The sequence below is a fragment of the Panulirus ornatus genome, chromosome 37, assembly GCF_036320965.1.
Source record: "Panulirus ornatus isolate Po-2019 chromosome 37, ASM3632096v1, whole genome shotgun sequence".
Classification (NCBI taxonomy): domain Eukaryota; kingdom Metazoa; phylum Arthropoda; class Malacostraca; order Decapoda; family Palinuridae; genus Panulirus; species Panulirus ornatus.
The window spans coordinates 15,834,056-15,847,010 of record NC_092260.1 but is presented as its reverse complement, the minus strand read 5'-3'; the positions used below and the strand labels follow the sequence as shown (position 1 = coordinate 15,847,010).

The 12,955-nt window shown below is 41.1% G+C and overlaps 1 protein-coding gene across 2 annotated transcripts in view; it reads right to left on the bottom strand.

The window, feature by feature from the left end:
- Positions 1 to 12,955, bottom strand: part of LOC139760535 (succinate dehydrogenase assembly factor 2, mitochondrial-like) — a 38,692-nt gene that overhangs the window by 10,992 nt on the left and 14,745 nt on the right. For both annotated transcript variants that reach the window (XM_071683848.1, XM_071683849.1), the window contains exons 2-3: positions 12,586 to 12,716; positions 8,830 to 8,993 (exon numbers count right to left, since the gene is read on the bottom strand). In XM_071683848.1, coding sequence (XP_071539949.1) covers positions 8,830 to 8,993; positions 12,586 to 12,716 — 295 coding nt within the window. The remainder of the gene's footprint in view (positions 1 to 8,829; positions 8,994 to 12,585; positions 12,717 to 12,955) is intronic.

Sequence of the window (12,955 nt, the reverse complement as noted above, 5' to 3'; positions counted from 1 at the left end):
TATTGTTGACTGGTTGATAAGATTATTTAATGTATGTATAACTCATGGTGAGGTGCCTGAGGATTGGCAGAATGCTTGCATAGTGCCATTGTACAAAGGCAAAGGGGATAAAAGTGAGTGCTCAAATTACAGAGGTATAAGTTTGTTGAGTATTCCTGGGAAATTATATGGGAGGGTATTGACTGAGAGGGTGAAGGCATATACAGAGCATCAGATTGGGGAAGAGCAGTGTGGTTTCAGAAGAGGTAGAGGATGTGTGGATCAGGTGTTTGCTTTGAAGAATGTATGTGAGAAATACTTAGAAAAGCAAATGGATTTGTATGTAGCATTTATGGATCTGGAGAAGGCATATGATAGAGTTGATAGAGATGCTCTGTGGAAGGTATTAAGAATATATGGTGAGGGAGGCAAGTTGTTAGAAGCAGTGAAAAGTTTTTATTGGGGATGTAAGGCATGTGTGTGTAGGAAGAGAGGAAAGTGATTGGTTCTCAGTGAATGTTGGTTTGCGGCAGGGGTGCGTGATGTCTCCATGGTTGTTTAATTTGTTTATGGATGGGGTTGTTAGGGAGGTGAATGCAAGACTTTTGGAAAGAGGGGCAAGTATGCAGTCTGTTGTGGATAAGAGACCTTGGGAAGTGAGTCAGTTGTTTTCGCTGATGATACAGCGCTGGTGGCTGATTCGGGTGAGAAACTGCAGAAGCTGGTGACTGAGTTTGGTAAAGTGTGTGAAAGAAGAAAGCTGAGAGTAAATGTGAATAAGAGCAAGGTCATTAGGTACAGTAGGGTTGAGGGACAAGTCAATTGGGAGGTAAGTTCGAATGGAGAAAAACTGGAGGAAGTGAAGTGTTTTAGATATCTGGGAGTGGATTTGGCAGCGGATGGAACCATGGAAATGAATCATAGGGTGGGGGAGGGGGCAAAAGTTCTGGGAGCATTGAAGAATGTGTGGAAGTCGAGAATGTTATCTTGGAAAGCAAAAATGGGTATGTTTGAAGGAATAGTGGTTCCAACAATGGTATATGGTTGTGAGGTGTGGGCTATAGATAGAGTTGTGCAGAGAAGGGTGGATGTGCTGGAAATGGGATGTTTGAGGACAATATGTGGTGTGAGGTGATTTGATCACGTAAGTAATGAAAGGGTAAGAGAGAGGTGTGGTAATAAAAAGTGTGGTTGAGAGAGTAGAAGTGGGTGTTTTGAAATGGTTTGGTCACATGGAGAGAATGAGTGAGGAAAGATTGACCAAGAGGATATATGTGTCAGAGCTGGAGGGAACGAGGAGAAGTGGGAGACGTAGAGATGTAGTGAAAAAGATTTTGAGTGATCGGAGACTGAACATGCAGGAGAGTGAAAGGCGTGCAAGGAATAGAGTGAATTGGAACGATGTGGTATACCGAGGTCAACGTGCTGTCAATGGATTGAACCAGGGCATGTGAAGCGTCTGGAGTAAACCATGGAAAATTCTGCGGGGCCTGGATGTGGAAAGGGAGCTGAGGTTTTGGTGCATTATACATGACAGCTACAGACTGAGTGTGAACGAATGTGGCCTTTGTTGTCTTTTCCTAGTGCTTCCTCGTGCACATGCAGGGGGAGGGGGTTGTTATTTCATGTGTGGCGGGGTGGCGACGGGAATGAATAAGGGCAGACAGTATGAATTATGTACGTGTGTATATATGTATATGTCTGAGGATATATATATATATATATATATATATATATATATATATATATATATATATATATATATATATATATTTTTTTTTTTTTTGCTTTGTCGCTGTCTCCCGCGTTTGCGAGGTAGCGCAAGGAAACAGACGAAAGAAATGGCCCAACCCACCCCCATACACATGCCTTGATTCAATCCACTGACAGCACGTCAACCCCGGTATACCACATCGCTCCAATTCACTCTATTCTTTGCCTTCCTTTCACCCTCCTGCATGTTCAGGCCCCGATCACACAAAATCTTTTTCACTCCATCTTTCCACCTCCAATTTGGTCTCCCTCTTCTCCTCGTTCCCTCCACCTCCGACACATATATCCTCTTGGTCAATCTTTCCTCACTCATTCTCTCCATGTGACCAAACCATTTTAAAACACCCTCTTCTGCTCTCTCAACCACGCTCTTTTTATTTCCACACATCTCTCTTACCCTTACGTTACTTACTCGATCAAACCACCTCACACCACACATTGTCCTCAAACATCTCATTTCCAGCACATCCATCCTCCTGCGCACAACTCTATCCATAGTCCACGCCTCGCAACCATACAACATTGTTGGAACCACTATTCCTTCAAACATACCCATTTTTGCTTTCAGAGATAATGTTCTCGACTTCCACACATTCTTCAAGGCTCCCAGAATTTTCGCCCCCTCCCCCACCCTATGATCCACTTCCGCTTCCATGGTTCCAACCGCTGCCAGATCCACTCCCAGATATCTAAAACACTTCACTTCCTCCAGTTTTTCTCCATTCAAACTCACCTCCCAATTGAATTGACCCTCAACCCTACTGTACCTAATAACCTTGCTCTTATTCACATTTACTCTTAACTTTCTTCTTTCACACACTTTACCAAACTCAGTAACCAGCTTCTGCAGTTTCTCACATGAATCAGCCACCAGCGCTGTATCATCAGCGAACAACAACTGACTCACTTCCCAAGCTCTCTCATCCCCAACAGACCTCATACTTGCCCCTCTTTCCAAAACTCTTGCATTCACCTCCCTAACAACCCCATCCATAAACAAATTAAACAACCATGGAGACATCACACACCCCTGCCGCAAACCTACATTCACTGAGAACCAATCACTTTCCTCTCTTCCTACACGTACACATGCCTTACATCCTCGATAAAAACTTTTCACTGCTTCTAACAACTTGCCTCCCACACCATATATTCTTAATACCTTCCACAGAGCATCTCTATCAACTCTATCATATGCCTTCTCCAGATTCATAAATGCTACATACAAATCCATTTGCTTTTCTAAGTATTTCTCACATACATTCTTCAAAGCAAACACCTGATCCACACATGTAGCCTCTACCACTTCTGAAACCACACTGCTCTTCCCCAATCTGATGCTCTGTACATGCCTTCACCCTCTCAATCAATACCCTCCCATATAATTTGCCAGGAATACTCAACAAACTTATACCTCTGTAATTTGAGCACTCACTCTTATCCCCTTTGCCTTTGTTGTATACAATGGCACTATGCACGCATTCCGCCAATCCTCAGGCACCTCACCATGAGTCATACATACATTAAATAACCTTACCAACCAGTCAACAATACAGTCACCCCCTTTTTTAATAAATTCCACTGCAATACCATCCAAACCTGCTGCCTTGCCGGCTTTCATCTTCCGCAAAGCTTTTACTACCTCTTCTCTGTTTACCAAATCATTTTCCCTAACCCTCTCACTTTGCACACCACTTCAACTGAAACACCCTATATCTGCCACTCTATCATCAAACACATTCAACAAACCTTCAAAATACTCACTCCATCTCCTTCTCACATCACCACTACTTGTTATCACCTCCCCATTTGCGCCCTTCACTGAAGTTCCCATTTGCTCCCTTGTCTTACGCACTTTATTTACCTCCTTCCAGAACCACTTTATTTACCTCCTTCCAGAACATCTTTTTATTCTCCCTAAAATTTAATGATACTCTCTCACCCCAACTCTCATTTGCCCTTTTTTTCACCTCTTGCACCTTTCTCTTGACCTCCTGTCTCTTTCTTTTATACGTCTCCCACTCAATTTCATTTTTTCCCTGCAAAAATCGTCCAAATGCCTCTCTCTTCTCTTTCACTAATACTCTTACTTCTTCATCCCACCACTCACTACCCTTTCTAATCAACCCACCTCCCACTCTTCTCATGCCACAAGCATCTTTTGCGCAATCCATCACTGATTCCCTAAATACATCCCATTCCTCCCCCACTCCTCTTACTTCCATTGCTCTCACCTTTTTCCATTCTGTACTCAGTCTCTCCTGGTACTTCCTCACACAAGTCTCCTTCCCAAGCTCACTTACTCTCACCACCCTCTTCACCCCAACATTCACTCTTCTTTTCTGAAAACCCATACAAATCTTCACCTTAGCCTCCACAAGATAATGATCAGACATCCCTCCAGTTGCACCTCTATATATATATATATATATATATATATATATATATATATATATATATATATGAATAAAGGAATAAAGGTGAGGATATTCCCTCTAAGGCCCAGTTCTCTGTTCTTAACACTACCTCGCTAACGTGGGAAATGGCAAATGGTATGAAAAAAAAATGAATGAAGTACATATGAACACGCACTTTCATAGAACATATAAACCTCTAACAGCCAGGATCGAACCCAGGACCCATGTACCACAGGCTACCACTAGGCTATGGACCTGGCTAATAGGAAATAACTATTCGAATACTATGTACTTGAATACCCTTCGTCTCACATTGGTGAGCAACAGGGTCTACACTGGTATTCCCCAACAGGCGCACATAGCCAGTAGACAGCATTTTACTGAACCTAACTGTACAACGCAGAGGTATATGAATATGAATAAAGTACATATGAACGCACACCTTCATAGAACATACAAACCTCCAACAGCCAGGATCAAACCCGGAACTCATGTGCCACAGGCGGGAATGCTACTGCTAGGCTATGGGCCTGGCTAATAGGAAATAACTTCGAATACTATGCACTCAAATACCCTTCGTCTCACATTGGTGAGCAACGGGGTCTACACCGGTTATTTCCCAACAGGCGCACATAGCCAGCAGATAGCATTTTACCGAACCTAACTGTACAACACAGAGGTATATGAATACGAATAAAGTACATAAGAAAGTACACCTTCATGGAACATACAAACCTCCAACAGCCAGGATTGAACCTGGGACCCATGTGCCACAGGCGGGAATGCTACCGCTAGGCTATGGGCCTGGCTAATAGGAAATAACTTCGAATAGTATGTGCTCAAATACCCTTTGTCTCATGTTGGTGAGTAACGGGGTCTACACCAGTTATTTCCCAACAGGCACACATAGCCAGCAGATAGCATTTTACCAAACCTAACTTTACAACGTGGAGGTATATGATTACGAATAAATTACATATGAACACGCACCTTCATAGAACATACAGACCTCCACCAGCCTGGATTGAACCTGGGACCCATGTGCCACAGGCAGGAATGCTACCGCTAGGCTATGGGCCTAGTTAATGGGAAATAACTATTTGAATACTATGTACTCGAATAACCTTCATCTCACATTGGTGAGCAACGGGGTCTAAACCGGTTATTTCCCAACATGCACACATAGCCAGCAGATAGCATTTTACCAAAGCTAACTGTACAACGTAGAGGTACATGAATACGAATAAAGTACATATGAACATATGAATGCGCACCTTCATAGAACATACAAACATACACCAGCCAGGATCGAACCAGGGACCCATGTGCCACAGGCAGGAATGCTACCGCTAGGCTATGGGCCCAGTTAAAAGGAAACAACTATTCGAATACTATGTACTCGAATACCTTTCGTCTCACATTGGTGAGCAACGGGGTCTACACCGGTTATTTCCCAACAGGCGCACATACCCAGCAGATAGCATTTTACCAAACCTAACTGTACAGCGCGGAGGTATATGAATACGAAAGTACATATGAACGCGCATCTTCATAGAACATACAAACCTCCAGAACTTTCGCCCCCACCCTATGATTCACTTCCGCTTCCATGGTTCCATCCACTGCCAAATCCACTCCTAGATATCTAAAACACTTCACTTCCTCCAGTTTCTCTCCATTCAAACTTACCTCCCAATTGACTTGTCCCTCAACCCTACTGTACCTAATAACCTTGCTCTTATTCACATTTACTCTCAGCTTTCTACTTTCACACACTTTACCAAACTCAGTCACCAGCTTCTGCAGTTTCTCACCCGAATCAGCAACCAGTGCTGTATCATCAGCGAACAACAACTGACTCACTTCCCAAGCTCTCTCATCCACAACAGACTGCATACTTGCCCCTCTTTCCAAAACTCTTGCATTCACCTCCCTAACAACACCATTCATAAACAAATTAAACAACCATGGAGACATCACACACCCCTGCCACAAACCAACATTCACTAAGAACCAATCACTTTCCTCTCTTCCTACACATACACATGCCTTACATCCTCGATAAAAACTTTTCACTGCTAACTACTTGCCTCCCACACCATATATTCTTAATACCTTCCACAGAGCATTTCTATCAACTCTATCATATGCCTTCTCCAGATCCATAAATGCTACATACAAATCCATTTGCTTTTCTAAGTATTTCTCATACATTCTTCAAAGCAAACACCTGATCCACACATCCTCTACCACTTCTGAAACCACACTGCTCTTCCCCAATCTGATGCTCTGTACATGCCTCCACCCTCTCAATCAATACCCTCCCATATAATTTACCAGGAATACTCAACAAACTTATACCTCTGTAATTTGAGCACTCACTTTTATCCCCTTTGCCTTTGTACAATGGCACTATGCAAGCATTCCGCCAATCCTCAGGCACATCACCATGAGTCATACACACATTAAATAACCTTACCAACCAATCAACAATACAATCACCCCTTCTTAAATTCCACTGCAATAACATCCAAACCCGCTGCCTTGCCGGCTTTCATATTCCATAAAGCTTTTACTACCTCTTCTCTGTTTACCAAATCATTTTCCATAACCCTCTCACTTTGCACACCACCTCAAGCAAAACACCCTATATCTGCCACTCTATCATCAAACACATTCAACAAACCTTTAAAATACTCATTCCATCTCCTTCTCACATCACCACTACTTGTTATCACCTCCCCATTAGTCCCCTTCACTGAAGTTCCCATTTGTTCCCTTGTCTTACACACTATATTTATCTTCCAAAACATCTTTTTTTTCTCCCTAAAATCTAATGATACTCTCTCACCCCAACTCGCATTTGCCCTCTTTTTCACCTCTTGCACCTTTCTCTTGACCTCCTGCCTCTTTCTTTTATACATCTCCCAGTCATTTGCAGTATTTCCCTGCAAAACTCGTCCAAATGCCTCTCTCTCCTCTTTCACTAATAATCTTACTTCTTCATCCCACCACTCACTACCCTTTCTAATCTGCCCACCTCCCTCACTTCTCATGCCACAAGCATCTTTTGCACAAGCCATCACTGCTTCCCTAAATACATCCCATTCCTCCCCCACTTCCCTTACATCCTTTGTTCTCACTTTTTTCCATTCTGTACTCAGTCTCTCCTGGACTTCCTCAAACAGGTCTCCTTCCCAAGCTCACTTACTCTCAACACTCTTCACCCCAACATTCTCTCTTCTTTTCTGAAAACCTCTACAAACCTCACCTTTGTCTCCACAAGATAATGATCAGGCATCACTCCAGTTGCACCTCTCAGCACATTAACATCCAAGTCTCTCTTTCACACGCCTATCAATTAACACATAATCCAGTAACGCTCTCTAGCCATCTCTCCTACTTACATACATATACTTATGTATATCTCTCTTTTTAAACAAGGTAATTCCAATCACCAGTCCTTTTTCAGCACATAAATCTACAAGCTCTTCACCATTTCCATCTACAACACTGAACACTCCATGTACAACAATTATTCCCTCAACTGCCACATTACTCACCTTTGCATTTAAATCAAATCACCTATCACGATAACCCAGTCTCGTGCATCAAAAGTACTAACACACTCACTCAGCTGCTCCCAAAACACTTGCCTCTCATGATCTTTCTTCTCATGCCCAGATGCATATGCACCAATAATCACCCATCTCTCTCCATCCACTTTCAGTTTTACCCATATCAATCTAGAGTTTACTTTCTTACACTCTATCACATACTCCAACCACTCCTGTTTCAGAAGTAGTGCTACTCCTTCCCTTGCTCTTGTCCTCTTACTAACCCTTGACTTTACTCCTAAGAAATTCCCAAACCACTCTTCCCCTTTACCCTTGAACTTCGTTTCACTCAGAGCCAAAACATCCAGGTTCCTTTCCTCAAACATACTACCTATCTCTCCTTTTTTCTCATCTTGGTTACATCCACACACATTTAGGCACCCCAATCTGAGCATTCGAGGAGGATGAGCATTCCCCGCGTGACTCCTTCTGTTTCCCCTTTTAGAAAGTTAAAATAAAAGGAGGGGAGGATTCCCAGCACCCCGCTCCCGTCCCCTTTAGTTGCCTTCTACGACACGTGAGGAATGCGTGGGAAGTATTCTTTCTCCCCTATCCCCAGGGATATTTTCATACATATTCGCCATTTCCTGCAATAGCAAGGTAGTGTTAAGAAGAGAGGACTGAGCCTTAGAAAATCCTCACTTGGCCCCCTTCTCTGTTCCCTCTTTTGGAAAAGTAAAAACTGGAGGGGAGGATTTCCCTCCCCATTTAGTCACTTTCTATGATATGCAGGGAATATGTGGGAAGTATTCTTTCTACCAAGAATCAGACAGGGTACAGAAATAATGGAAACAAATATAGATAGTAAACCAAGTAAAAGAGTAAATCACCAACCACATGAGAGGAGCAATAAAACCAAAATCCTAAACAAATTTAAGAGCAAATATGTTGATGGAAATAGGAAATGGAATAAAAATTATTAGGTATGGAATTATGGGCAATGAAAATACTAATCTTGAAAAATTCTAATATTTCCAATCATGCCAAATGCACAACATTTTTGAAGCATGATCAAGAGTTTGCTAATGAAAATTTATACTAACCTGTAGCCCAATAGAAGATCTCCCAGTCATTAGATGGGAGATTAATCAGTCGATCATACATGCTCAACTGCTGCTCATTCATGATCGGAAGAAAACGGTGAGCAAAGCTACTGAGAATTAAACCATTTTCTAACATACCACGCTTCCTGGACTGATACTGGAGTCTGCAAAATCAGAAAGATAAATCAAATCATGATTCTACTGATTATGGAAACTTCAGTTCTTTGACATTTATAATATCACAAATAGAAGTGATTATTTACACAATATCTAATTATCTAATTCATTCATATTAACAGTGAAAACAAAAAAGATTTATGTAACTGCAGAAAGTTTCCAAAGACTATTAATAAAAGGGGAAGCTTGGTAGAGAGTATAACTAAGACAGAAAACCACAATATTCTCAATCCTTTTGGATCAAAGATCTCTAAAAGTCTCCAATAGACAGAGGATATTTAGTGATATGTGAAACACAGAAATGAAAGAATTATACACAATTCAAACAATCCCACATGCTTAAATAGTGGAACACACATTTTGAAACCCTAATATGCTATTAAGGCCTATGAATCTTTGCATACCACTACCATGTACTCCCAGAGCATACCCAACGACGCTAGCATTTGAAACTTCCTCTAACTTAGCTCTCTCTGTGCTCGGAGGCTGACTCTTCCTCTGTTCTAATCCAACAATCAATATCACACTTTATGATTCCTTAATGTGAATACATATGATAGCGTTTTTATCATCTGAACCACATAAGATTCCATTTGTTTCCACTGTATAGTATGGCAAAGGCTTAGGTGGGGAACATGCAGGTTCTTTCCACCACAATCATTTCAGATAACTGAGTCTTGTTAATATTTCTGCACAGTAATTGACCTCCTTACTTATGACCCGATTGAGTCAGCTGTCCCTGGGAATCTGATTTCAGCCCACAAGGGCATGGATTAGAACTATGTGGGCTATACATCACTGCTTTTCTTTACTCTCATTTTAGAAGTCGTGATCCTTATCCAGGTGATCTAGGTGATCAGCTACTGATATAAACATTAGTGATACACAACTTTACATTGGTTGGATAATGAATGATGACTGGCCGACAGATCGAGGAGGAATGGCCCCTGTTCTAGAGTTATGTCCACTCTGTTCAAGCTCCTGCTAATGTAAACCTTAAATGCCCATGAGTAGGTACCACTTCATCTTGTTCTAGTGTCCATACAGTGAAATGGCTTTATTCTGGCATGGCCAGGACCATGCACTTGCTGACCAAGCAATTTTTCTTCAGTATAGGTCACATACATTTCCAAGAGTCTGATTGTTTAGTAAACAGTAAGAATTGGAAATGTGAGCATACTTTATCAAAAAATATAGTTACCTCATTCACAGCACTCTTACACTATAAAAGCCTACTCATTGAAAGTATGCGTTCCTAGAAAGTGTTATTCTAAGTGAAACTAAACGAAGCCAGAATGTTACAAAATGGGGATGTTTTCCTAAGGAACATTTCTCGACACATTTTCCCACACATGCTGTTCTGTGTTACATAAATACATGGAAAATTATTTTCATATGGCAAAATATAGTGCTTTATTGATATTTTCAGTACTTCATCCTCTATCATATCACATAAGCACATCCACTTTTAAGTAAAGACTGAGTTTATATTTTGTTGTTTTTTCATGTCATTATCTATCTTTCTATTCATCTATATCTCTGAGGCCTGTTCCCCCCCAAGGAACTCCCACCAAGGGGTAGCCATGGCAAAACAGTCTCAACTTAATTCCTGTCCTAGCATGCCTCCCTTGCATTCACCATTCCACACATTCTTCTACCATTTCTCTCTCTCTACTATTCTTCTATGCTATCCGCCTATGTCACATGTGATCTTCCTCTCACACGAACCCCCTTAATTGTACCCATGTCACAGGTGGTCTTCCTCTCACACCAACCCCTATAACTGTAATATTGTACTCTCTCCTTATAAACTCCCAGTCTTGCATTCTTTCCACATGCCCAAACCACCTCAATGTAGGATGATTCACCCACTCTACCACTCCTCAATTCATTCCCTTAGTATTCTCTGCCATACTACCTCTCTCATACACCCCTTCATTTTTTCTTCATTCCATCTACTCACACCACATGCTCTTCTCAAACAGCTCATTTCCATTTCCATGGCCTGGACTCGACCTATGTGACCCGTTCCATTTCATGTTTTGGCTGCATAGGTCAGGGTTGGAGGACTACTCTATCCCTTAATCCTCTCTTCACTTACATACTTACACCTCCACCCTTCAATATTTTAACAAGAAACCTAATGACTCTTCTACCCTGTACTGTTCTCTCCCTTGTTTCTCCTTCCATATCACCAAACTTACCCAGGACAGCTCCATATCCAAAACACAATTTTGTACATTTTCTTCTTCCACTCTATATGGTTTTACAAAATCCATATTTTCAATGATTCCTTTCAAACACCACGACTTTACTTTTAATTGCATTTAGCTTCAATCACCTATGCTTAAACATGTCAAAAAACATATTTACAACCTTCTGCAACTCCTCTTCACTCTTATCAAACAACACAGTATCATCCACAAACAGGCTTGCCATTGGCAACCATATCTCACCACCACACTCCATCTCTGCACCCCTTTTCCTTACTCTTTCTATCATCTCTTTTATCACTCCATCTGTATATATAATAAAAAACCACAGACATCACACAACCCTGCTTCACACCAACAAATATGCAAAAACTTTTGCTCTACTCTCCATCCACTTTTACACATGCATTTGCTCCTCTATAAAAGGCTTTCACACCATCCAACACTTGTTCCCTAACCTATATATCCTTAACACATCCCATAAAGTTTCCACTCGTCATACATTTTCTCCAGGTTCATAAAAGCCGCATACAACTTACCTATCAAAAAATATTTTTCCGTGGTCATTTTTACCACAAAATCTGATCCAAACATCCCCTACCTTTCCTGAAACCTCCTCGCTCTTCACTTATTTTGCATTCAGTCACTTACATCACTATATCAGTCAACATTCTTTCTGTGATATACTTAACAGAATTATTTCCCTATAGTTGCTACATACATCCTTCACACCTTTTCCAATGAATGCAGGAACAATAACAGCTTTCACCGAATCCTCAGGAACAACCTTCTGTCTCCCTGCTAAATTACATATCAGATGCATCCCCTCTATCACACTATCTCCTCCATACTTCAGCATTTCAGCTGTAATCCCTTCCACTCCAGGTGCCTTTCCTACCTTCAGCCTCATTATTGCCCTCATACCTCCCTTTCTACTATTGGCTCATTCACTTGTATCATCTTCCTTCCATCCGCCATACCCATGCATGTAACAAATGTTTCTCTTATAGATTCTCCATTTCCCCTAAAAGTGGCTTGTAAACTAACACTTCTCATAATTCTTAATTCAAAATAAACAACAAAGCAATCCCACAAGTGGAAAGAATAAAAATATGGTGATATTTCTTCCCAACTGAAATAATTCTTGAATGACATTAAATTACAGTAGGAGTGAGAATGTGATCTAACTCTCTCATTCTGAAAATGTAAGCAGGAGGAATGGATAAAAAAACACTAATAATCAAGACTGGAAAGTACAAAAACACCAAATCACATAAAAACTGCAGTAACGGTGAAAACTAAACAGAGAATACACAAGGAATATTAAAGAACTGCAGCATACATTACATATTCTTTAGACATTCACCTGGCCTTCTTCAAATGAACAGGTTCTCCAACCTTCTCTTCATAGGGTGGAATTGCTGGCTCTGTGATGTGAGACGGAGCAGGGTGTATGTCTCCACTGCCATGTGTCTCATCACTGTAGCATCGGTGAATCTGAACAGAGTAAATCTAGCATTAATTTCCTAGGGATATGATTCAATCACAGTGAAAAAAAGACTGAGCAAAACAGTAAAGGTATAACAGCACTTAAATGCACAACTGCAAGTTAAAGACCAATTTTGTTTCCAAGAAATTTTTGTGAACACAGATAGGGCAAATTTCAAGCATATCAATGTTCCATGTTTTATCCAGACAATGTCTAAGACCAAGAGCTAAATTGTACACAGAAAATT